The sequence below is a fragment of the Trichosurus vulpecula genome, chromosome 5, assembly GCF_011100635.1.
Source record: "Trichosurus vulpecula isolate mTriVul1 chromosome 5, mTriVul1.pri, whole genome shotgun sequence".
Taxonomy (NCBI): Eukaryota; Metazoa; Chordata; class Mammalia; order Diprotodontia; family Phalangeridae; genus Trichosurus; species Trichosurus vulpecula.
In genome coordinates, this window is record NC_050577.1 from 120,624,950 (window position 1) to 120,652,713 (window position 27,764).

A 27,764-nucleotide genomic window follows, 5' to 3' on the forward strand; every position below is an offset into this window, starting at 1 on the left:
AATTGATTTATCTATGTGAAGAAAGGGACAGCTAGGTGGCACAGTGGATAGAGTGCTCGGCCTGGAGTCAGGAAGACTCATCTTCATGAGTTCAGATCTGGCCTCAGACACTTACTAGCTATGTGACCTTGGGCAAGTCACTTAACCCTGTTTGCCTCCGTTTCCTCATCTGTAAAATGAGCTAGAGGAGAAAATGGCACACCACTCCAGTATCTCTGCCAAGAAAACCCCAAACAGGACCACCAAGAGTCAGACACAACTGAAAATTAAAAAAAAAAGTGAGGAAAAAGGAAAAAAAGAAACATGTCACAAGTGTGCCCCAGGTTAATCAAATATTTTGGATTAAGCAGTCAAATGAAAACTGGTACAAAGTCCCTCTTCTATTTTGCCTAAGATTACTCCTGAATCATAAAATTCTCAAAATGGAAGGGGCCAAAAGATGTCATCCAGTGTGTCTTTCTGTTTTTAAACTATCATATACACGTTTATTTATTCTTTTCTTGACTAACGTTCCTTACACATAGATTGGTCTGTTTGCACAAAAATTTTCAGTGGCTCCTTACTGTCTCTTGAGTAAAGTTCTACCCTTTGCCTGGTATTAAGGTCCATTTCCAATCTGGTATCACTAACTTACTTGCCTTATCTCATATTACTTCTCTACAACCAGAATGAGCGAAACCTGCTCTTTGAGCACACAACATGCCTTTTCATCTCCTCACTTTTGCTCCCACTGTTCCCAATTCCTGAAATATCTTGCTCTCTCGTCCTTCACCTAATCATCCCTTCAAACCCAATTCAAATGCCACCTCTTCCATCGTACCTCTTCTGGTAGTCTTATTCAGTAAGTGCTTATCCCTCCTTCCCCCGTTTCTTCGCATAGCATATTGTTTTGCCCCCTCTGGTGAGTTTATCATGTAACATTGTCTGTTATAGTCATCTATATTTGTGTCTTTCTTCTTTACTAGACTATATGTTCCATGAAGGCAGGGGGACTGTATATTACCTAAATTTTGTACCTCCTTTGTGGCTGGCCTGATGCTCTGCACAGAGTATGCTTTCAAAAATGTTTCTTGAGCAAATAAATGAATGAATATTCCCCAATGAAGATTTCATGATTTATCTAGCTCTTCTTTTCCATCTTAATCCTGCTCTGCACATTCTCTAAAAGTGCTAAATATGTTATTCTCTCTGGAGACTGACTAAAATAATTCTGTCTTATGAGGACTGGATCTATAATATTATGTCTTTTAATAGACAATTTATAATGTAATTATCTTTCTATCATCCCAATGGATCTAGATAGTGATTGCAGTAGATTGTTAAATTGTATTCCAGTAAATTAAGGGTTGAAACTAAGCATAAGTGGGAATTAATTCTCCTAACCAAGTTAGAGAGCAGACTTTTGTAAATTTGTGTCATGTAGCCCTGTTTGGAGATGCTACTGAAGCCAGGGAGAGGTCCACTTGTGCACGTGGGACCTGATGTTCTCAGTTCATAATGAAAGGTTCCTAATACCAACCAATACTCAGCTGAATTTGATTTAGCTAGCCACAGAGGCCTTGGGTACAACTGAGCAATTTTTCTCTTGATATTAATCGATAAGTAAGGTTTGAATATTAAGGAATTTTACATACCAAACTACATATACCCTGTGCCTAAACATAGTTATAAATTTGTAAGCCGTATTAATGTCAATCTTTTAAATAGCATTGGTGGAGGGAGTTCCCTATGTCAAAGAAATGACAAAACCAGTCCCTATTCCAACTGATTAGCACCCAGTTGGGACTTGTTAGAATGGGGACAGCCAGTTCTTCTTGGGCTTCTTCCATGGTCCCAACTCTACTGTGAAATTCCAATTAAACTGCAAATTCAGGGTCTCGCTAACTCAAATCACTAAGGTATATCAGGGGAGAGTTCTCTATACCTCAAAGATTATCCAAATGTTAATGTATTACCCAGGTAAAACTTGTGAAAAGTTAGACATTTATGTAATAAAGATTAGAGTGTTGCATTTAATTTTAACCAAGAACTGTTTATATTATCCAAATATTTTTTGTTCTTTTCTGAATGGGTTTGATATTATGAAAATAAATTTTATTGGCATAATGTAAAATAGCAAAACCATTCTTATATCTTATATATTTACAATAATTTTATAAGTGAGAACAGAAATGTTTATATAGAAATATATATTTTGAATCAAATTATGCAAATTGAACACTTGTAAACTGCTAATCAGAATTCCTCTGCTAAGTGTTTAATAGGAGAAAAAATGGTTTTTATTTTTTAAAGAATTATTTAAAAAATACCAGGAGGATAAACTAATGAGACAGAATGTATGAGAATCAACAGAAGGCCCAATTCTAAAATGTACACAGTTTACTAGTTGATAAGTAGATGAGGGATAGACTCTAAGTGCCCAGTTGACAGGGAGGACAAACTGAGGTGCTTAGTTCCAGTATAGTGGTCATAGGGTCAGATTATTGAATATTGGAGGTTTGTTTTTAATTACTGAGATTAACTGAGAAATGGTTGATTGTAGGTCAAATTCCAACATCATGTCAGAAGGTACAAACAATGAACAAAACCGATTCTAATTACATAGCAGTTAGAACAAGTGTATCTTTAACACCATGACAAAGATAGTTCAGAGTCAGAAAGGTCTAGTTTTTGGTGTAGCAGGCAGGAACACTAGATTTGTAATCAGAAACCTGGATTTGGCCTCTTGCTGTGTGATTCTGAGTAAATCACTCATCCTCTCTGGGCCTCAGTTTCTTTAGCTGTAAGATGAGAGCACTGGACCAGATCAAGGGTGCTTAACCTAGGGTCTTAAAAAATATTTTGATAACTGTATTTCAATATAATTGATTTCCTTTGCAATTCTTTTGCATTTAAAAACATGATTCTGAGGTGTCTGTGGTCTTCACCATATTGCCAAAGGGGCCTATGGCACAAAAAAGGTTAAAAACTTCCAGACTAAATGATCTGTAAGGTCCTTCCTGACTCTAAAAACGCACATTCCTTTCATCCTTGTAGGTAGCTGAGGGCAGGCAAGGAGGGGAGAAGCCTATCTTAATTTGTTGCTGTGATCCGGTAGGTTTTCAGGAATGAAAATGGCTGTGAGTATATACAGGTACTCTCTGGAAGTATAGTAACATTCCCTGTTCACCTGCTACAGTGTGATGTTGGCTCATCCTCTGAGCAGCATCTAAGTGTCAGAGCTGGCAGCTGAATGTAAGAAGCTAACTTGAGGGCAGTGATAGGTTCTCCTGGATAATTTAACAAACTCCAGTAGAGAACATGGGAATATATGTGGAGGAGGATCCCAATCAAGGAAATATATGGAGGGGAAAATTGAGCAAATCAATGAATCTTTTCAGCAATTTAAGATTTTTGCTTTCCTTTCTATCCCCCTCCCTGCTCCTCAAATTCTTTCCTACTTTCTCTTTCATTGTGAAACTTTCTTTTGTGTATTCTTAATTAATTCCCAGATGTTATGATCTTCCTGTTTCTTTAAGTGAGGTCCTGAGGGGCAGTTTAGCTAAACTATTAATCTAGATTTATGTCTTTTAAAAAGTTTGTATAATCTAGTTGCTTGTACATATAACAATCCAGGGTTTCATTGTGTTTAATTAATTTTGTGTGTATTTAATTAATTTTTAAAGAAAAAATAAAAAATTAAGGTTCTACCTCTTTCCTTCTTGTCCTATTATGGATTCTCATTTAAGGCAAGTGGTGAGATTCCTACCAGAAACTCTCACAAAAACCTTCTAAATGTTAGATAAGAAGATCAAGATATGAGAACTAAACATGGATGGAAAACTTGAGTGTTACATTGCAATGCTTTTTTCTCTTACTCTTTAAAGAATATAAATTCTGCTCCCTTTTGACAAAGCTGCTTCTAGTAGGCTTTTGGAGAAGCCCATTAATGGAAACGATGATTGTGATAGTGTGGCCATTGTAATATCTTCTCTAGCCCTAATATGAATAGATGCATACCACACGCTGACTCATTAAAAAAAAATCGAACTGCATTCTTTTTAGCACTAGAAATGACACTATGCTGAACTTTTTATTTTTTCCCATGGCACCAAGGATAGGAATACCATGTTAGACTTCTCTGTCTCTGAAAGAAGTGCTATTAACTCCAGCATCCAGGTGTCAATGCATGATTTAATATTGCCTAGCAACTCAGGGCTCACTAAGAACACTGAAACCATGGATCCTGTGGGGCTTTCTCCTAACTAGAAGCTACTCTGCCTGAGTGGAAAGAGTAATTCCCTGATGTTCCTTTTCAAAATTCTAATTACATTAACTCCTTCCTTACTCTGTAATCCATGGAGTTTCATGTATATAAGAATATCGCTTTGCTAGGTTATTTGAATGGCTTACAGCAGTGATGTCAAACTCAAATAGAAATAAGGCCACCAAATTGTATACAAGGATCTCTATAAGCCACATATTGACTTAGAAAACCACATATTATCTATTTATTGTATTATTTATTAATTTCATTAAATATTTCCCAATTACATTTTAATCTCATTTGGGCCACATTAGGTGGTGTTTCAGGTAGCAGATTTGACACCTTTGGCTTATAGCATTTGATTCTGTCAGTATGTTTTGGCTGGAACAGGAATGAACCCAGCAAATCTCATGGTCTTATGTATAACATTTACCTATTTTCAAAATTTTAAGATACTCTGGATAACTCCCTTTCACTGATAACATTAGGAACTTAGAATGTAATAGAAATTAACCTATTGAAATTAGAAGTTTGGCCAACCAGTTGACCAATGTGAGAGATATTTGAGACTGTGAGAAATCTCAATATAGTGTCATAAACTCAGAATCCGGTTATCTTAATAAAAAGTTTTATCCTAATATATAATTTGTTTTCAGATAAATCCTCATGTAATTTAATCTGCTAATACCATGCTGGATACTACTTTGAATCCTCTATCAAAAAAAAATCTAAGAAGTAGGACATAGGAACAGTGTTTACTAAACTGATGATCTATTTAGACTACTATTTTTCCCCCAAAGGCAGAAAGGTGAGATGGAAGGGTATGATTGTTTTTTGTAGTGTCAACCTTGCATAAGGCTAGGTATGTTCCAGATTTTCAGAGTAGCTATTTGTGTCTTTGTCAGTCATATATTTGTCCAAACCTATTTTTGAAATAATCTTTGTTTTTGTTTCATGTGTTGAAACAAAGACAATCTGCTCATGTATCAAGGGTATTCTTGAAAAAGGTATGAGAAAGAAATAGGCAGTCTTTCACAAATGATACTTGTAGCAGGTCACACCTTTACAATAACACAATTGATTAAATGGTGCAGCAAATATGGGATCCTTCTGTATTTATCCATTTGTTGACTATAAAAAAGTATTTAATTTGGCAGAGCATAATGTCACCTTAACAGTTCCCCTTCAAGATAGCTCTCCTTCAAGGGGAACAGAACATGCAAGGAGAGCTTCAAGATGATATGTCTTATATACGTTAAAATCATATAACTGAGGTAATTTTGTTCAGTGACCTTTGGGTGAATCACTTTGAGTGAGCCTAAAACAGGGAGAGGTTGTTCAGGACAGAGCTCAGATGGGAGCTTTAGGGGATTTCTTATAGATAGTAAGGTTTGCAGGTAACATTATGCTGATTGCTCTAGCCCAGGAACCCAAGAGAATCTCCAAAATGAGATCTGTAATGGTTCAAAAGGGGAAGCTTAACTACATTCAAAGAAAAAAAAAGAATGCTTATTACATAGAAAAGGATATGCAGTTACACAGATAGCTCATATTACTGGTTCATCAGTGTATACGTCTTGTCAGATACCATGAACTTGGCCCTGCATTAAATAGGAGGAAAGTGAACTGTATTGCCTTTGGGAAATTGTATAGTGCTTCCAATGACATGAAGCTTTTTACTGAAACAAAGCCTCTTCTTTTTAAATATTTGTCACATGATGCTGTGTATCTCCAAGTCATGTAATAACATTTTCTGTAAAGAATTAAAGTTGTGGTTTATCCAAAGGGCAATGGAGAGGTACATGGTGGGCATCAATAGGCCAAGACATATTACCAATGGAGAGCTGTGTGAGAGAAGTGGCACAAAAAGTATCGTAAGAGGGATATGTGATTGGGAAAAAGAGGTGGGTTAGTCATGTAGTGAGAGGGAATGGGTTCAACTAGTATCCATGCAATGCCAAGAGATCCAGAGCCAGTCAGTCAACACATATTTCAGCACTTAGTGTGAATGAAGCATGGTGCTAAGGCATTGGGGTTACAAAAAGGCCCTTGCCTTAAAGGAACTCATATTTAAATGGGTGAAATAACATGTAAAAAAAAGCTTCTAGCACATTTGTTGGACCTTTTGTGAGAGATTTATGGGAGGATGTGGACAAAAGTCACCCAAGAGAGGAAATAGGTAGGTTGTGTGCTGGAATCAGCTTGTACTATCTCGTAAGAGATGATTATTAAATTTTCAGAGTGAGCATTTACATCTCAGAAACTGCCAAATGCTACAAACCAGGCTTGATTTATTGTTTTGTTAATTGCCTAGACTTAGGAAAGTTATGGGGAAAATCTTAATAAAGCAGATAAAACTTAAAAGTGTGTCATGAATACTTTTTTTCTCCCTTGGAGGGCTGGTTGTTAAACACTTACCATCATGCCCTGGTTGGAATCTACAAGGTTGGAAGAAGTGTCACAGATTCATGTAAGTCTAGAAGTTTATACATGTTACTCAGTATCACTTCTTGGTAGCAAGGAGTTCTATAAATTTCACTATATGAATTTCATTCACTATATGAAGTATGTGTGCTCAGGCATTTTTCAGTTGTATCTGGCTTTTCATGACCTCATTTGGGGTTTTATTTGCAAAGATGCTGGAGTAGTTTACCATTTCCTTCTTCAGCTCATTTTACAAATGAGGAAACTGAGGCAAACAGGGCTAAGTTACTTTCCCAGGGTCACACAGCTAGTAAGTATCTGAAGCCAGATTCGAACTCACAAAGATGAGTTTTCCTGCCTCCCGGCCCGGTCTCTATCCACTGTACCACCTAGTTGCCCTCTATATGAAGTTGTTTTTCCTTTTGTTTGTCCTAAACAATGTGAAGATAAGTGAATATAAAATCTTTGAATATAAAAACTTTGGTTAAAAAAGTCAACTTCACAAGTACAAGATGGTGGAGGGATGGCTGGAATCTGAAAAAGATCTAGGGATTTTAGCAGACTTGCAAACCCCAAATAAGTTGAATACAGTGTGATATGACAGCCAAAAGCTAATCTGATCCTAAGCTGCATTGGCGTGCATAGTGTCCAGGATTAAGGATCTGATACTGTCACTGTACACTGCCCTACTGCGATCACATCTGGATAACAATGTTCAGTTACGGCTATCATGTTTTAGGAGGGGAGCTTCCAAAAGAGGGTCACCAGGATGTTGAAAGGTCTTGAGATCTTATGGAGATTGGTCAAAGAAGTGGATTGTTTAGTCTGGTGAAGAAAAGACATAGAGGGGACTCATCTTCCAGAATATGAAAAGCTTTCATATGGTAGAGTAATTAGACTTGTTCTACATGGCTCTGGAGGGCAGAAAAAGCAGTCATGGAGAGAAGATTTCAGGTTGACATAAGGAAGAACTCCCCAACAATTAGAGCAAAGTCAAAGTGGGATGAGTTGCCTCATGAGGTAGCAGGCTTGGTTTTACCAGATATCTTCAAGGTGAGACTGGATGAGACTTATCAGTGTGCTGTAGAGGGGATTCCTGTTCAGGTATGGGTTGGATTAAATCATCTCTGAGGTATCTCACCATTTTTAGGTTGAGTGATTCTGTAAACTTGTCTTGTTCAAGTTTTAAGTGTCTCAGTTCCCACCCCATGTTCTACTCTCAATCCTATTATGTGAGGATCTGGTTCATGTGACTGTGTTCACTCCACCCATGCCATTCACATAATTTCAAGGATGTTGATCACATCCTGCTCAGATTTTGCTTTACAGACTGAAGAGTACACTCTTTTTAGTTTGTATCATACACTAGCCCTCTCATTACCTGGATCATTTTGGTTACTTTTTGTACTTCCTCAAGTTTCCTTACTTGCATCTTGAGTTGTGCTAACCAAAACTGCACCAAGTGTTCCAGGTATAGTTGAATAATAAGGATGGGATATCCTCGTTTGATGATGCCCAACATTTTGTTGACCTTTTTGGCTACACAGTATATTGGAGCCACATCCTCAGGGGCTCTCTACGATGACAATACTACCTTGTCTCTTCTGGGTTTTACCCAATAACTGAGATTCATTCATTAAATTTTAGTCTAGATCATTTATACACAAGTGTGTTACCTTGTATGTGTTCACATTAAAAATCATTTGACTTTTTTTTTGGTCCACATATAGATTCTTATGATTTTCCTCCAGTTCGTCCTCATTAATTTGACCTCCCTGTCACATGGGACACACAAACTTAGGAAATTTCACTAAACACTCCATCTTCTAGATCATTCCCAAAGTTCTTTGTCATAAGAAGACCACAAATTGGGAATCAGGAAGCCCAAGTTCAAGTCTATGCTCAATTACTAACTAGATCTGTGACCTTGTGCAAATCACTTAACTACCCTAAACCTGCCGGCTTTTCCTGAAAAGGTCAAATGAGATGATTTCCATGTATAAAATTCTGCGTGGCAGCTGGTGACCCAGTGGGTGAACGCTGGGCCTGAAATCAGAAAGACCTGAGTTAAAATTTGACTTCAGACACTTGATAGCTATGTGATCTTGGGCAAGTCAACCTCTATTTACCTCAGATTTCTCAACTACACAAGGGATATGCTAATAGCATCTACCTCCTGGGGTTCTTGTGAGGATCAAAGGAGACCACATTTGTAAAGCACTTAGCACAGGTCCTGGCACACAATAGGTATTATGTAATGCATATTCCCCTTCCCTTTGCCATGCTAAATAAGGCCTGTCTTAAGACTAGAACCTTACTATTTACATTCCTTCATTTAGAGGAGTGACCGATTTATCCCTACCCCTGGTTCCCTATGCCAAATCCTTTCCTACTTGTAACAAAACAGTTTCTCTGATCCTACAGCAAATCTAAGTAATTTAGCTATTGTCATACAGCTTGTGTCAGAGGTGAGATTTAAACACAGATCTTCCTGATTATAAGCCCAGCACTCTATCCACTATATAGTGTTAGCTCTCTTGCTTTCTCAAATAATTCCTAAGAATACCAGGAATGATTTTCCTGTGTAGACTATATTACCTTTCCCCTAACAGACTCTTTTTATTTTGTTTTATGATCTCATCCTTCATCATAAACTTCAATAGTTTATTTGTTGTAGAAATGTAAGTCAGTAGTCTGTAAATTCCCCAGGTCCCCTTGGAAGCCTTTCTTTTGAACAAGGGTCTCATTTTCAAAACTACTGGTTCAACTTCACACTTGCTTTTTGCGACAGGTTATAGGTTTTGGCCAACAGTTCTCTAATTTCATACTTGAATTTCTTCAAAACTCTTGATTGGGTGCCATCTATTACTGATGATTTTTTTTCCTATTTATTTTAGTAATTTATCTTAGAGCATCCTGAAGTTCTTACTAATATTTAGTCTAGTCTCTCCAACCTACTCATTTCAGGGGATATGGAAGTAGGAATCGCCATAATAATCTCCTCAGGAAAGATTCAGGCAAGTGATTTCTTTAGATTTTTTGGACATCTCCTTCTCATCTCTACTTCTTCCTTGTCACCCTCCCACCCCAATCTCTGTCCTCCACCATTCGTCATTCTCTAGCTGGCTTTTTTCTTGTGCTGGATGGACTTTTCTGTTTATTTTAGAGGTCCTTGAAAAGATGCTCCTCAAAGACTTTTCGGTCCTCTTAATGTCTAGTTTACCTGAAACATTCTATGCTTTTGCGGGTGTTCATGTTCTCACTTGGGCAATTTTTCCACTTTTTGAATGTGGACATTTTGCAAAGATGTGTTTTTTTCCTCCCTGAGAAAACCTTTTAAACCAATCTACTCTGAAGTTATGTAGACATCTCTGTCTCCTCCTTTCCTCCTTAACACATGTGCTTTTTAGAGAGTACTGCTGGAAAATTTTTTTGGATTCTTTCAAATCCCATCTAAAGTCTGGAAGTCTGTCCTAATCTCTCTAGTGCCTTTCCTTGATTGATTATCTTAAATTTATCCTATACGTAGTTTGTTTGTATGTAGTGTTTGCATATTGTCTACCCCATTAGACTGTGGGCTCCTGGAAAGCAAAGGCTGACTTTTTTTGTTTGTTTGTTTGCTTTTGGTTTTAATATTCCTAGTGCTTAGCACAGTGCCTGACATATTTTGTTGTTTTGTTCAGTTATTCCCAACTCTTTGCTACTCTGCTGGGGTTTTCTTGTCAAAGATACTGCAGTAATTTGCCATTTCCTTCTCTAGATCACCTTACAGATGAGGAAACTGAGGCAAACAGGATTAAATGACTTGCCTAGGGTCACACAGTTAGGGTCTCAGGCCATATTTGAACTCAGGTCTTCTGATTCCACACCTGGCATTCTATCCAATGTGCCAAGTTACCTGCATGAAATATTGTAGTAGCTTAATAAATGCTTGTTGATTTGAGTTTTTAAAAAGAATGTTACTGTTTTCCTGTACTCATTTTATCCTTTTCCTTTTCAAAAGGTTTGTGATCTTTTTGTTTCAATGGGAAAAAGTTATTTAAGTTAGGAGATTTACAATCAGAAGGCTCTTGGGAGAATCTTTATAATCGGAATGCTGATTGTCAGAGTAAGCTTCTCATATTTCTATGTAACAAATTAGCTTAATATTATTTAAATGTACCATGATTACTGTAAATTTGTATCTAAATATTGAGGTAGGTTTTCTATAATGGAGACAGACCTAAGATATATATCTAAATTGATAAGGATAGGGACACATGATTTCACTGATATGGGGAACACCTAGATAAGGCAACTCTCTCAAGAGAAGTTTTAATGCCTTCTCTGCCATCTGTAGTCTGAGAGTGTTACCTAGAGCATTGAGAGCTGCAGTGACTTGACCAGGATAATACAGCCAGTATGTGTCAGAAGTGGGACTTGAACACAGGTTTTTTGGTTCCAGCACAAACTCTCTGTTCACTGACTTAATGTTTGTCTTTTGTTTTTGAAGAGGACCGATGACATTATGGGGTGACTTCTTGACTTGCACGTGAATTGGATTTAAGTGAGGCAGAGTTGAACAAAGTCCTTAGCCTCACTCTTTCTTCCTGAGTCATCAAAGTCCAATGGCAAGACAAGTCAGGATGACCATCTATGGCCCAGTATGCAATGGATGACCTCGGCATCTTCCATGTCTGACCAAGCTCTAATGACCTGTCTGGCCATTAGAACAAATTGTTCTCATCTGTCTATTTCGATGAGGGTAGTCTTCATGTATTTTAGGTAGACATTCCTCTAACTGACCAATTGGTTTGAAGCCTGTCACTTATCCTCAACCTGGGTTAGACTGTGTGCCAAGACAGTTTTACTAGGGTATGGTTGCTGGGCATGCTACAGCTTCTTGTAGCCACAGGTAAGAGTTGGGTGACAGGTGGACACCATAGGTGAATGAGTAGCCCTGAAAAGGGCTCAGCAAGCCCTCACACCAGAGGTGCTAGTCCTCCTGAGCACCCTATCCACCCATCCATTGACTACTTTGAGATGCCTTTGGGATATTTCATTTATGGGACATCACATGAAATATTTTTCCTTCTTGTGTGTTTCGTGTGATCCTCCTGGAAATTAAATAAACACATACATATCTAACAACATTGATATGTATACATAATGCATGCACATATAAATCACATATAGAAATCAGATCTTGTCTCTCTATCTAATATATTTATATGTATATGCACACAATGCAGAATTTTTGGGTTTGCATTAGTTTTTGGTAAGTCCAGAATAGATATCTATTCTGCTACTTTGCTAATGAAATTTGTCCTTAGTTTTACCATGAGCAAAATTGTCGGTTTTGTCAGGAAATATTCATAACTAAGTAGCTTATAGATGATCCTATTAATGACCCTACTGGTGACCCTAAAGTTTCAGGCTCAGTCTTTTCTAGGATGGTCAGTTTCAGTCTTTTCTGCAGTTACATAGTGTATCCTAACATCAAACAGGTAGACAATGTGAGATTGTGGACAAATAAGTAGAAACCCAGAACCACTACTGGAAAAAATAAATTAAAACATGTCTTTTTGATGTTTTAGCATTCACATAGAAAAGACAAGTCATTATTTTCCTCATATTCACCCTTGCAGAAGAAATTGCTTAGAGCATCACAATGTATGATTTACAGTAGTCTGATTAAAGATTATAAATAACCCACAGTAAACTCATTAGATACACTTTTCCTGTTCCCTCAAGTAACAGTTACCTCTTAAATTAGAATATAAATCTGAAGATACCTGGAATTTTCCATTCCTCAAAAGTTCAGGTGAAGCTAAAAAAAACTGAAGCTTTCCTTAAAGTTCGTGGCATGTCAATTTTTTTTGGTCTAACAATGGTTGTTGTTTTTAAAATCTGTTATGCATTTGTGTTATACATGTCGTAAACATTTTATAGCTTCAGGAATGACATTCAAGTGTCAGGTGCTGTGCTAAGTGCTAGAGTTAAAAAAAAGAAAAAGATAATCCTTTCCCTCAAGTGGTTTATAATCTAATGGGAGAATATGAAACCCAAAAGAAACCTGGAAGGGGGAGGAGATTTAATTCCAATTGCCTAAAAATGGATTATTTTTAAATTTCCTAATTCCATGACAGATGTGGTCCAGAGACCAAGGCCAAGTTTGTCTTACTGCCTTTTTATTTTTGCTAAAACTCAAGTGGGACATGTTTTCAATTATGTGAAGGTCTAGGTGGATAAGGAATTAAGAATTGTCTGTGTGGACAGAGTACAGAAGTACAGAGGATAAAGTATGGTCAATAGATGGAAGTTGCAGGGAGGCAGATTTCTGCCTAATATAAGGATGGGCTCCCTAGCAGTTGGAGCTATCTGAAAATTGAATATGCTGTCATCCCAATTAGAGAGTTTTTTATGGCTGGAAACACTGACAGAGAGGGTGGATTGTGGAGAATATTATATAGGAGATTGTAGAAGGTGTCTTTTAACATAATTTTCAGTACTAACATTTTCTGCTTAACGTTTTAGATAAGGGTTGCCTTGATGACTTTTAAAGGTCTTTTTCAATTCTTGGGTTCCTTGATCCTTTGTTCATTCTCAGGTAGTCTTGACAAGATCAGTCATTCAATCAACAAGTATTTATTAAATGCTTGCTGTATTTAAGGCACTATATTGAAGAATAAGTATACAAAGACAAAAATGAAATAGTTCTTATTCTCAAGAAGTGTACATTTAAATGGGGGAGAAAATGTGTCCTGTACACCTATTAATATGCACAGAATACATATAAGTGAATATAAGGTCATTTTATTTAATTGTCTATTGTTCTCTTAGTAGTATTCTATTTTTTCCAATTATACTTAAAGATAGCTTTCAAAATTCATTTTTATAAGATTTTGAGTTCCAAATTCTTCTTTTCCCTCCTTTCCCTCCCCTGCCAAGAGAGCAAGCAATCTGATATAGGTTATACATGTGCAATCACATTAACCATATTTCCATGTTAGTCATATTGTGAGAGAAGAATCAGAACAAAAGGGAAAAACTGTGACAGTGAAAATAGTGTGCTTTGATCTGCACTCAGACTCCATATTTATTTCTCTAAATGTGGATAGCATTTTCCATCACAAGTCTTTTGGAATTGTCTTGGATCGTTGTATTGCTTTGATGAGCTAGGTTTATCATAGTTGATCACCGCACAATGTTGATATTACTGTGTACAATGTTTTCCTGGTTCTGTTCACTTCACTCAGCATCAGTTCATATAAGTCTTTCCAGGTTTTTCTGAAATTCACCTGCTCATCATTTCTTACAGCACGATAGTGTTGCATTACATGCCTCTACCATTATGTGTTCAACCATTCCCCAATTGATGGGCATCCCCTCAACTTCCAATAAGGTAGTTTTTAAAGGGATTGCACTTATAGCAACTTGGGGGTGGGGTGAGAGGGGACCTTCTCTATGAAGAAAGTAGCACATGAGCTGAATGTTGAAAGAAAGACATTCCAAGAAATGTAGGTAAGGAGGGAGTGCAGTTGAGGCATTCCTGGCAGTGAATGCAAAGACCCAGAGCAAGCACAGGGAATGTCTTGTGGATGGGACAGTCCCTAGATAGTGCAGCTGGAATGCAGAGTGTGAAGGGGGGAGTGTAAGAAGTTTGGAAAAATAGGAAGGGATCTGGCTGTTGACAGTCTTACATATCAAACTGAGAAGTTTACATTTGATTCTTGAAGCATTAGGGAACTCTGGAGACTGTTGACTGGGGAGATGGGTATCATGATCAGAGTTGTGCTTTAGAAAAATCACTGCAGCAACAAGGGGGAGAAGCTAGAGTCAGGGAGACCAAAAGGGAGGTTACTGTAGCCCTCCAGTGAAGAAGTGATGAGAAGGTGACTTGTGTGAGTTGAGAGAAGGGGATTTATATGTGGAATGTTATGGAGAAAGAAACAAGATTTGGCAACTAATTGGATATATGGGGTAAATGAGAGCAAGGGGCTGAGGATAACACCAAGGTTGCAAACCTGAGTGACTAGAAGGAGAGTAAGAGGGATGTTTAAAAGAGGAGTGCATGGGGGGAATGGGGAATACTGAGCTCTGGATCTTGAGTTCAAGATGCATATGGGACATATGGTTTGAAATGTTGATCATTGTTGACATGTGACTGGAATTCATGAGAGGGACTAGGACTGGACGCAGAGATCTGGGAGTCTTCTGCATAGATGATAATTGAACTCTGGGAGCTGGTGAAATCACCAAAAGAGAAAGTTTAGAGAGAAAAGAAAGAGATCACTACAAAGAAGACTGCTTTATCATGAAACCATATCTGTGTCCTAGTGTATAGCCTCGAATAATAGTACTTAACCTGGTTATAGTTCAAAGAAAGTAAACATATATTTATTTAGCACTTACTTTGAAACCATGAGCACTGGGGATACAAAGATGAAAAACACAGTCCCTGCCTTCAAAAAGCTTACAGTCTAACGTGCGAAGAAGAATGCTATAAGAATTTCTGAGGACAGAGCCACCAATTTTAGCTACAAGGATGAAGGAAGCTTCATGGAGGAGGTGGTACCTGAGCTGAGCTTCATAGGAAGAGGAATTCAAAAGGCTAACATTAGGCATGGGGGATGGATTGCCAAGCGCTCAGGGGTGATGAATAAAATTTTAGGAATTAGCAGCACCCAGGACACACAGTAGTAGGAACTGTAAGGTTGTGCTTTTTGTATATTTAATATAACTTGGGCTTTTCTACCTGTAGTAGAGTGTTGTCATCAGTTTTTAAACATTGTAACTAAAATCAAGACTGACATTCTGAACGGTTTCCATCAGAAGGCAACAACATGATTGTAGATTTAGGGGGAAAAAGATTCAGGAGGAGAAAAAAAATTAAAGGGCCACTTAAGTTGTATCCACACAGGACAGCTATGCCGACAGTTCAGCCAATTTGATCAATTTGTTTAACTGATGCTTTTGTGTCTTGGCTAGTTATTATTTAACTGAATCGAAGGCACAAATTAGTGCTTTATTGTTGTGTAAACATTTTAAAGTCTTCCAGTACTGCATATGAAAGTTTAATATTTGAATGGTGATAGACAATTATATTGTTTCCGTTGAGGGCAGAATACCAGAAAACAGCTCTATATTTCAAGAGGTATTTAAATACCTTCACTAAAGTCCTACTTTGATACCTCAGTGTAGTGTGAAGGTGTTCTTAGCTGAGCTCCTTTTTGAGCTCTTCCATGAGATCTTTCTGGGCTTGAGACCACTTCCTGTTTTTCTCTGGGGTTTTGCCCATGGGTGTTTTGACATTGTTGTCCTCTTCTCAGTTTGTGTCTTGGTCTTCCCTGTTAGCATACTAGCTTTCTCTGGTCAGATTCTTTTTTATTGTTTCCTGCTCATCCTCCCCGCCACCAATTTTATTTGGCCTTTTTCCTTTCTTTTAAATTTGAGCTCTGTTCCCAGGGTGGAAAGGGTACTTCCTCTGGCTTCTTGTGCTAGTGGCTGCAGGTCCTGGCTGTTTACCTGCTGCTGCATCAGTGTTGCCCTGAGGCCTATGGGGGATACCCAGGTCTGGTGCTGGGGTTGGGGTGGGGGTTGGCTGGTGCTACTGGAGGCAGTAAAGGTCTGGTAGCTTACCTGGTGATAAGCTGGGTCCCAGTGGTGGTGTCTGCTGTGTACTGAGGCCTGCTGGGGTGTTTCTGTGTTTCCCAACTGAAGCACTTGTGGTCAGGCCTCTGGAGGCTGCCTATTTGCCTGCCTATTGAGAAGCATGGAGGTCTATGCTGGCTAGTGGCTGCCTGTTAGTTGTTCTTTGTTGAGTGGCTTAGTTCTTGAAGTTCATGCTAGTTGGATGCAATCTCTGGGGCCATCATCAAATTGGAAGTGTTTGGGTTAAGGCTTAGTAATGAATTATATGTTATCCAAAGATAACCCAAGGTAAATTCAGAAAGGCTTATGACCAGGTTGGTCTCAAAGTGATGAATTTTTTGACCACAGCAACTCCTGGAAACCATCTGTTAAGTCATATAGTAGTTGCTGTCTGCATTAGTGGAAGAAGCACCAAGGTAGATGAAATGTCAAGAAGCATTTAAAGATTTTTAAAGGCTGTTAGATAATGTATGTATATCGAGGAAGGTTGTGAAGTTTTCTCTGAGAGGCATTTCATTATTTTTATTTATTTATTATGTTTTTATGTACATATTTATTATTATGAGGTCTTCTCAGATAATAGCTATTTCATGTAATGCTTTAGAAATTTGTTCTTCTAGATGACCTGATTGGACTTCACCTCCCAGGGTTCCTAGGATTTTAGGAATTGTGATGCCTAAGGAGTCTTTTTATGCCTATGCAGCCCTACCCCCATTAGTTTTTATCCTATTTTTGTCAGCACCCTATTCTTTCTTCCATAGAAATGGTGGGAGATTAGGGAGATTCCATTCATCTTCACCTCATAAACTTGAATATATTCAGTATACAAATTGAAAGATAGCACAGGCAAGTCCTATGCAAGCCTGTGTTATATATTTACTCTCTCTCACAGGTATACCTTAGTCTATTTTCCAATTCCCATTTTTGAAAAACTTTCCAAAACTAATTCATTGGTCAATTAGTTTTTTTAGGAAATTCTCTAGGCACTAAGAGATATACCCTCTAAATCATTATATAATTTTAATTACTTATATGCCTTTATCAACACCATTTGAATGAATGAACGATAAAGCATTTATTATATATTTAATACTTGCCAGGTACTGCTCTAAGCATTAAAGATACAATACAGATAAAAACAAGTCAGACAGTCCCTGCCCTTAAGTTCTTGTAGGAGAGACATGAGAAAGGTGGCCAGAATGTAAGTGACATGGTTTGGAAATAGCCAGAAAATGAAATGGAGTTTTGGTTTCAGGCAAGAACAGTTTATATCCTCTCTACTACTTGTGACCTAAATTGATCTTTTTAAAACTTTTGAGGACTCTGAGACCTTTTTGTATTGTTTTTAATGCTGAGATATTTCAGTATTCAACCTGGTACTTGATACAGCTGAGAGATCATGGAATAGATAAAAATGAGACCTGTTACTGTTACACTTTCTAGGTTCACAGCAGGAAAATAGAGGTTCATTTAAAACAAGTTTTCTAACTCTCTCCCTTTTACTACTTCTTTTATTGGCTACATAATTTAGGAACCAAAAACCCTGAGACCTATTCAAATACTTCCTGCCTTTATCAATTTACAGAGGTCTACCTCAAACCCACATTTGATTTTAAAAATGGAACTCAATTTCTTTTTCTTCTCCCAAACATGTAGATCTTATCCATTCTTTCCATTCCCTTCTTTGGATTCTCCAGTTTGGCTGCATAAGTCCAAAGATGTCAGACTATTTAGTGAAAAGTAGGGAAGAGCAGAGTAAATAGTTTTTGTTTGTTTTTTAAATCTGCCTAAAGAAAGGGATTTACTTAGCTTGAAGTATCATTTGTAGAGCTCTCAAGAGTATTCTAAGTAGGAAGGACTTGCTAAGCAGTAGAGGGGTTTACCTAGAGGTAACGCAAGTTTGTGCAGGTTGGGCAACTCAAGTAAACTTTTAAAGTTTTTGCCAAATTCAGTTCAGCAAACCTTTTTTTTTTTTACTGTTGATATGAAAACAGTTAAGACATGGGTCCTATTATTAAAGAGTTCATATCCTAATGGGAAGAGCAGAACAAGAACACACAAAGACCATGATACAAGGAAGAGGGAAAGAAAATACAAAAGATTCAAACAAACTGTTATGACAAAAGTAAGAATGGAGATCACTTTCACCTAGGGGAAGATCAGGGAAGGCTTGTAAGGTAGGTCATGAGCAGATGGAGATGTTGGTAGGATAGAGTAGAGGAGGAAGAACATTCCAGACAAGGGAGGTCAGCATGCATGAATAAAAGCATGGAGATGGGAAAGGGCAGGACAAGAATGGGGAACAGAAAGTGACCAAGTTTGGATGAAGAATACATGAAAGGAAGTATTATGAGATAAGCACTGTCAGTTAGGGTGGAACCAGATTGTGGAGAGCCTTGAATGTCAAGATCAGAAGTCTGTAAGTTATTCAATAGGCAACAGGGGCACCAGATGGATTTATAAGTGAATTTTATCAAATATTTAAAGACCAACTAATTCCCATATTAAATAAATTATTTGGAATAATAGGTAAAGAAGGGGTCCTACCAAATTGCTTTCATGAAACAAATATGATACTGATACCTAAACCAGGAAAAGTAAAAACAAAGAAAGAAAATTATAGACCACTTTCATTAATGAATATGGATGCAAAAATCCCAAATAAAATACTAGCTAAAAGATTACAACAATATATTACAAAGATTATGCATTATGACCAAGCAGGATTTAAACCAGGAAGTCAGGGATGGTTCAACAGAAGGACAATTATTAACATAATTGATTATATCAATAATAAAATATCAAAAATATCGATAGAGGTAGAAAAATATCAATAATATTAATTGAGGCAGAAAAAACATCTGAGAAAGTACAACACTCATTTCTATTAAAAACATTTGAAAGTATAGGCATAAATGGACTTTTCCTTAAATTGATAAGAAGCATTTACCTAAAACTATTAGCAAGTATTATTTTTAACGGGGATAAGCTGGAAGTCTTCCCGGTAAGATCAGATATGAAACAGGGATGTTCACCATCACCAATATTATTTAATATAGTATTGGAAATCCTAGCAATAGCAAGAAGAGAAGAAAAAGAAATAGATGGAATCAGAATAGGGAATGAAGTAATAAAGCTATCTCTTTTTGCAGAAGATATGATGTTATATTTAGAAAATCCTAAAGACTCAACTAAAAAGTTAATTGAAAAAATTGAAAATTTCAGAAAAGTAGCAGGATACAAAGTAAATGCACACAATCAGTGTTCCTATATATTACAAACAGGATCTTGCAGGGAGAGATAGCTAGAGATATACCATATGAAATACTTGGGAATACACCTACTAAAACAAACCCAGGATCTATATGAACAAAACCATGAAAAACTTTGTACACAAATAAAATCAGATTTAAAAAAAGGAGAAATATTAATTGTTCACGGGTATGGAGGGTCAATATAATAAAAATGACAATTTAACCAAAATTAATCTATATATCCGATGTCATCCCAATAAAATTATCAACAATTATTTTATGGAGCTAGGAAAAAAATAACAGAATTCATTGGGAAGAACAAAAAGTCAACAATACCAAAGGAACTAATAGAAAAAATGTAAAGGAAGGAGGTTTAGCAGTACCAGATCTTAAACTATATTATAAGGCAGTAATTATCAAAACTATCTTGTACTGGCTAAGAAATGGAAAGGTAGATCAGTGGAACAGAGTAGACATATAATCTACAGCAGCAAACAAATATAGTTACTCAGAGTATGTTTAACAAGTCTAAAGACTTAAATCTTTGGGACAAAAATTCATTATTTTGGTAAAAATTGTTGGGAAAGCTGGGAAGCAGTATGGCAGAAATTGGGCATAGACCAATATCTTACACCATTTACCAAGATAAGGTCAAAATGGATACATGACCAAGACATAAACAGAGATATTAAAAGAAAATTTGAAGAACATGAAACATATTACCTATCAGACTTATGGAAAGGTGAAGAATTTATGAACAGAGAGTGTGATGAGATGTCAAAATGAATAATTTTTTCATCTTTTTTAAATAATTAAGTTTTAGTTTTCAACATTCACTTCCTTAAGACTTTGAGTTTAAAATTTTCTCCCTTCTCCCTCCCCAAGATGGTGTACAATGTGATATAAGCTCTACTTATGCATTCATATTAAAAATATTTTCACATTAGTCATGATGTAAAGAATTAGAACTAATCTTGAAAAACAAGAAACAAAACAACAAAAGAAAAAGAGAGCAAATAGTATGCTTCCATCTGCATTTGGACTTCAAAGTTCATTCTCTGGATGTGGAGGGGAGTAGGTAAATAATAGGAGGGCAAGGTAGTGGGTAGAAGTAAAGTAGAGGAGGCAGGAGGGATAGGAAACAAGAGATATGCACAAACATAAAAACAAAGATCACGAGTAGAGTATGTTTGGGAAAGTATATGTCTATATATGTATGTATATATGTATATGTGTATGTATATATCTATAGCGAAACATATCTAAACTTTATTGTAGTCTTCTGGGGGGTGGGGGGGAGGGGAAAAAAGAACAAAGTAAAAAAGTACACAGCAGAGAACAAAGGAAAACTCACAAGGAAGCAAAGAAAAGATAGACCATTCTCAACACAACACGTATTATTTATCATACAGGCTTTCTTGAAATGAAAATTTATTGTTATATATTTTGAATCCTCTCTTACGTTCTGCTACGCGCACGACATGCTATTTTTTCTTTCTTTTTAAGTTTCAATATTTAAGTTTACAATAAAAAAAGAAATGATGAGTTCAATGATTTTAGAAAAGCATGGAGAGATCTCCACAAAATAATGAAGAGCAAAATGAGCAGAACCAAGAGAACATTCTATACAGTAACAGCAGTATCATTTTGAGAATAATTTTGAGTCCAGAAAGGAATATTGCTGTGGTATAGGAGATGATGAGTGGGGGTGATTTAGAAAAACATGGGAAGACTTGGGATTTATGAAGGGAAATGCTATGCACCTCAAGAGAAACAGAATGGTAGGAGGAAATAAGCATAGTATGGTCTTGCATATGTGTGTTTGAGTGAATATGTATATATATATGTGTACATTTATAGATGCCCATATTTATGCATATATCTATATCTATTTATATGCTTAATTGTAGCCTTTAAGGTGGGGGGGTGAGGGAGGGGAAAAAAGTAAAAAGTGCACAGCAGAGATCAAAAGAAAACCAACAAAGAGGCAAAGATAGGCAATTTTGAAAACAATTCATAACAGTTATTATGTAGGTTTTCTTGAAATGGAAATTAATTGTTTTATATTGAATCCTTATGAGTCTGTTGTGTATAGGACAAATGGTTTTTTTCTTTTCTTTTCTCACTTTATATTTAAGTGAAAATGAAAATTACAAAAAAAAAATAGGCAATGGGGAATCATGGAGGGTTATTGAGTAAATGAATGACACCATCGTAGTAGTGTGGTTAGATCAAACTTGGGCCACATTGTCTTAGATGAATTGAAGAGGAGATATGAGGTGCTATTATCAGTAGCCTAGGTGAGAAGTCATGGAGGCCGAAATTGGTTGGTTTTTTTTTTTGTAATGGGAGTGGAAGTGAGAGCCATTTAAGAAGCACTTAATATCAACAAACTTATATAGCACTTTACGTAATTATCCTGTTTGATCTTCACAACAATCCTGTGAGGTAGGTGCTATTATCTTCATTTTACAGATGGAGAAACCGAGGCTCGGATTGGAGTCCCAGGGTCATGTAACTACTGAATATCTGAAGTAGGGTTTCAACCCAGGTCTCGTAAATTTAGCACGTTATCCTGCCTCTCACCAGGAAACAGAGAACAAAGCCACTGATTGGATGTGTGGGCTGAAACAATTTATAAGCCTGGGTGACTGGGAGGATGATGGCACCTCTAGAAAAAAGTGAGAACTCACAGGAAGGGCAAGTCTGGAGAGAACCTAAGTTCAGTTAATAAACATTTTGAGTTTGAGGTGCTGGAAACATTCAGATAGATTTATCTATCAGTCAGTTGGAAATTAACATGGAACTGGAACTCTAGGGAGACGTTGGGGTTGGAGATAGAGTTGAGTCATCTGTAGAGAGGCGATAAGCGTAGGAGTGGAAGGAGAGTCAGAATCTTGAGGGTATAAACTCCTTTAAAAGATAGGAGAATAAGGAAGCTAAGACGGATGAATTAGTGGGTCGAACTGTCATTTGCGTTTTTTTTTGTCCCCAGAACTTATGTGCAGGGTCTTGCATACAATAGATGCTTAACAAAACGTTTGACTGACAGTGTCATAGTAGTCAACGGAGACGATATCCTTTCCCCTCCAACCCTAAAGATTTCTGGCTCCTAAGAGTCGGTTTTAATATTGCTGCATAACTTTTGAAGTTCAGAAGGTAGCCAAATCTTCATCAGAAAAATTCACCAACCGGCCACTCTGAAATTATGAAATTACAGCTCACATGCTTTTTAATGAGATCGTTTTGTTTTCTACCTCAGCCCCTTCCTGCATTTTCTTCTTTGGTTTGTAATACAGTCCTAGGGACTTAAGGCCGCCCAGATTCATTCATTTAACCGACACGTATTCCTTGTCCTTTCTCATCAACCCAATTTTACTGGGTGGGGGCGGGGGAAGAGGGGGAAACAGGTGGGTAGTCTAGACAGCATCAGTGGGGCGCTGAGGAGCTGCATCATTCCCTCCCCTTTCACCGTCAAGTCTAGCCCTGGAGAGCTCCTACTACTGCGGCACCGAAGTAACGCCGAGCTAGCCGCGCGGCAGCTCCCTCCCTCTTCGCCTGCCCAGCTTACAGCCGCCCGCCGGCTCGCCAGCAGCACCACTTAACGTGGGTTCCACGCATGCGCCCTGCGCCGCGCTGCCCCGGGAGTGCCGGCCACCCTCCTACTCCCTCCTCCGTGCGTTTGTCACTTCCTGCCCTCTTCCCATCTCCGTCCGGGGTCAGCCGTCTGCCTCCGAGCTCCCTGTCGTCGGCTTCGGAGCCTCGGCTTCCCCCCCTCCCCCACATCCCCCCGGGCTATCCGCACCGCGGCGGCGGCTGCTGCTCCTGTCTTCGTGAAGGGAGAGAGCGCTTTGAGGGACAGCGACAGGCTGACTCAATAAAGTTCCTTCAAACAGCCCCCTCAAAAAAAAGGGAAAAACGAGAAGGCCCAAAGGGAGAGGGGAAAACCCCCGTCCCCAGCCCAGCCACTCCCCTTTCCCAGAGGAGAGAGGCGAGCCCTGCAGGTGAAGGGGCGCCGGGCTCCCGCCGCTGCTGTCGCCCGGGGGCTCCCCGGCTCCCTCCGACTCCAGGCCGGGCCTCCGGAGGGGCGGCGGTCGGGGCGGTTCCCCTGTCAACTGGCGGCGCCCGCGCCCCCGCCCGCCGGCCGGCCCCACTGCGCGGAGGGACGTCGTGAGCCGCCGGAGCCGTCGCCGCCGCCGCCGCTGCCGCCGCCACCGCGGTCCCGGTCCGCCGACAGACGGGGTAAGCTGCGCCCGCCGCTTCCGTGTTGGCGGCGGGGATTCTTTGGGAGCGCAGCGCGTCGCGGCGGGGCCCGGGCCAGCGAGCGGGGGGGGGGGGGGGGCGGGAGAGTGAGCGAGGCCCCGGCTCCCTCCCGCCTCCCGCCGCCGGTGGTCGGCAGGGGGCTATGCCAGGTGCCGGCCATCGCCTCCCACGCTAGGCTGGCCCCGGCCGCCCGCCCGGCCTGCCCGCCTGCTCTCCGCCCGCCGGCCCCGGGACTTGAGTAAGTTGGGGCTAGTTGGGTTGGGTCTTAACATTGCCGATCTTATTTTTATCGTGACTTGTCGCCTGTCGCCGACTCCGTCCCCTCGTCCCCCCGATCCCCGGAGCTACGCGCCTGACGCGGGGGGTTGCGGGCACCTCGTCCCGGCCGAGGCTCCACGCCTGCTTCCCCAGCCCGGGCTTCCGTCCCTCCCTTCCTCCCTCTCTCCCTGGCAGAGGAGGGCGGCCCCTTGTGCGCTGCCCCGCGGCGCCGGGGAGGGAGGGGGCTCCGCATCTTTGTAAGGATGGATGCAGCTAGTCTGAAGGGGACGGAGGGGGGAGCGGGAGGTGGAGGCACCGGGAAGTGGACACGTCTGGAAGAGGCAGCTGCAGCTCCCCGGGAGGCTCAGGGTGAGTGACTGGGCTTGTGCTTTTTTCAGCAGACGAGCCGCAATGAGGAGCTTCGAACTGTAGAAGGAAAGTAGGTCGCACCCACTGAAAATGCCTCTAAGGGACAAGTGCTGTCAGACTGACCACCATCATCATGGATGCTGTGAACCAGGTATAGGCCATCCTTTCTTCCCATAAGGCTGCCCTGACCCTTTCAGTGTACCTTTTCTGCCCATACCTTGCCTCCTCTTTCTTTCCCTTCCGTCCAAGAAGTTGGCTCAAAATAGTTGTAATTTGCCTGGTGCAAAATAGCTATGGAGCTCTAAGGCTTGTGCTGAAGCCAGAGGTTTCCCCCTACTTGGTTCCTTAAAAAAATATCCTCCAAGTGCCACATTAAATCATTTCCACAAGATCAGTCACTCAGTCCTTTTTCCTTTTCTTTCAAAACCAGCTCCAGTAATTCCCCATCCCCTTGTGAGTGTTAAACTGAAAAGAAAGGAAGAAACTGCATTTATCTTTTTGCAGATTGCTGCTTTGAGGCTTCTTAAAAATCAAAAGAGTGATAAGTTTATGTGAAAGCAAAGTTATGCTTTTAAAAAATGGAGCTCTGGACTGATTAGGCTAATCCCAACCTCTCTTAAATACAATTATTTTAAGAAATCCTCTTCTCTTATATAAGTTTTAAAAAATCCATATTTTGTATACATTTAGGATGCCTAAGTATTCTTAGTGTATGTTCATCTGACAGAAGTTGGCTTTTTGATTTAACTTATGAGCTGGGAGATTCAGTGCTTTTAACAACCTAATGATGCCCTTTAGCTACATTTTCACTTTAAGAAGGTGATACCTGAATTTGTTTGACAGATGTTTCTACTTACATTAGAACAATGATGTGAAGTTTAATTTATTTATAGACATTTATATGTACAGCTGAAAATAGAATCACTGAATAAACATTTTTACTTTTCCAAAATAAAGGCTTTTCTTCCCTCATTATGGGTAGTTGTGCATGAATGCACAAAAATGTACATACTTTGACTATAAATATTTTTCCCTTAATTATTAAGAAAAAATGTTACTAAATTCATTTGTTTGTTCAGTAATTAAGTGTACACAGTACTTTATGCTATTCTTAAGGAAGAGTTTGCTGGACCGCTTTAGGTCTTCAGATTTGGAGCATTTGGGAGGTGGTGGTAATATTTTAACTACCTGAATGCCCCAGGTTTCATTCATTACAATACTGTTCTCTTAAATGGAAAGATTTTTTTGCTTAATGGAATAAATGGTGATGGGAAAGATTTTCCTGTTTTGGGAGAGCTCTGTGGTCAACTTCTGCTCGTGGGAATGAGAACTGGGTTTCTTTTTTGTTTCAGTCACTTTACTATTACCACTACTTAGTCTTTTGCCATAAAATAGTTGATTTCAGAATGGGAAACCAGTCTTCTGTATTCATGATTTAATAGCTTTATTGTGTAATAAGGTTAAAACATTGTAATCCATATCCAAGCACCCTAAAACGTCCTCAAGTTGCATTCACATTGTGTATTGTGTGAATTAGAAAGACTAGAATCTTAGAGTTGAGATTTCATAGTCTGTCTAGGTCACCCTGTACCAGAACAAGTTTCCTCTCCAGCATACTGACATATGGTCATCCAGCCTTTTCTGGAATACCTTTAGGAGAGAAGCCACTTTCTCCCAAGGCAGTCCATCTCACTTTTTCATGTCTCTGATCTTCAGGAATTTTTTTCCTTATATCAAAATTTATTTCTTAAATTTACCTCTTCTGCAACTCCTGTACATTGTTTCTAGTTCTGTTCTGTGGGACTAAGCAGTACAAGTTTGCAAATGATAGACCTTTAAATAGTTGAAAATAGCTATCATGGCCCATCTAAGTCTTCATTTTTCAAGGCAAAACATACCCAGTTCTTTCAGCCAGTCTTTTACAATCCTCTTCAACTTATCAATATTCTTTCTGAAATGTGGTGCCTGGGACCTGAGCATAGTGGTCCAGTATGTGAATATAGTAGGGCTAATGTAGCCCTAGATGTTGTGCCTCTTATCATGCAACCAATAAGATCATTGACTTCCCTAAATACACTGTTGACTCTAATTGAGGTTATGGTCCACTAAAAAAACCTCCAGACTTTTTTAGATGAACTGTTATTTAACCTTTTCCATCTTGTACCTATGAAGTCGATTTTCTAAATCCCATTGTAATACTTTAATTGCTTTTAAATTTTATTAGATTTGGCGCATTGTTTTAGCTTGTCAAGATGTTTTTGAATCTGATGGTCATACATTGTGTTAACTATCCTCAGCTTAGTTTCATTAAAAATTTTAAAAAGCTGTGCCATTAGGCAAGTCCTTGATAAAAATGTTAAATAATGCAAAGCCTAGCACAGATCCCTGGGATCCTCCACTAAGAGACCTACTTCCAAGTTGATATCAACTTGAGTCCAGATAGTCAACCAGCTTAAAACTCATGTAATTGTACTAGTCCACATCTCTCCATCTTAACCATAAGAGTAGCATGAGAGACTTTGTCAAATGCTTTGCTAAAATTCAGATAAACTGAACCTACAGCATTCTTCTGATCTACCATCTGTTAACTCTGTTGCAGAAAGGAATTATCATCAGTTTGGCATGACCTTTTCTTGGGGAAGCTTTGTGTGATCACCACTTCCTTTTGTTGATGTTTATGTGTAATCTCGTTAGTAATACAGGTTAGAAGTTTCTTAGGACTCCAAGTTAAGGTCATTGGCTTTTAGCTTGTAGACTCCATTCTTTTTCCTCTTTTGAAAGTTAGGATAGCATTTCCCCTTATCTCATCCTATGGGCTCTTTTCTTGTCCTCCATGATCTCTTAATATCTCAGTAATCACACCTGCCAGTTGTTTTAATACTCTGGAGAAGAAAAATTTACTGTATGAAAAATATCAGAATAAAATTTGTCAATTTTTGAAGTAGACAGTACCAACATATTTGAGTTACGTTGAACATGTATTCCAGATTGTGTTTGAAGACAATTCAAGTCATTCTCTAAATTGAAGCAGTTTTTAAAGTAGAAAATATATTTTGCAAGGTTACCTTAATTGCAGTGTTCTTATAATTAAAGTTTTTCATGGACTTGAGGATTTTTATGACAATATAATAATGTTACCTCTTAATATTTTAACATGAGCCCAAACCTTTGATTATCTTTGAAAATTCAAGAAATCATTGAGGAATTTCAGTAAATTAAAAAAAATACTAACAGAAGCCTTATCTTTCAGTGCTCTTCAGGCTAGACATTGTTCCTATTGCTTTGTTTTTGCTAAAATTCTGAGAGTTTTTTTTTTT

At 38.7% G+C, this 27,764-nt stretch overlaps 1 protein-coding gene across 3 annotated transcripts in view; it reads left to right on the top strand.

The window, feature by feature from the left end:
• Positions 1-23,759: 23,759 nt before the first annotated feature.
• Positions 23,760-27,764, top strand: part of ZNF800 (zinc finger protein 800) — a 31,620-nt gene continuing 27,615 nt past the window's right edge. For 2 of the 3 annotated variants that reach the window (XM_036759581.1, XM_036759579.1), the window contains exons 1-2: positions 23,760-23,799; positions 24,477-24,598. In XM_036759581.1, the coding sequence (XP_036615476.1) occupies positions 24,538-24,598 (61 nt within the window). In that variant the 5' untranslated portion in view covers positions 23,760-23,799; positions 24,477-24,537. The remainder of the gene's footprint in view (positions 23,800-24,476; positions 24,599-27,764) is intronic. The other variant, XM_036759580.1, reaches the window with a different exon arrangement.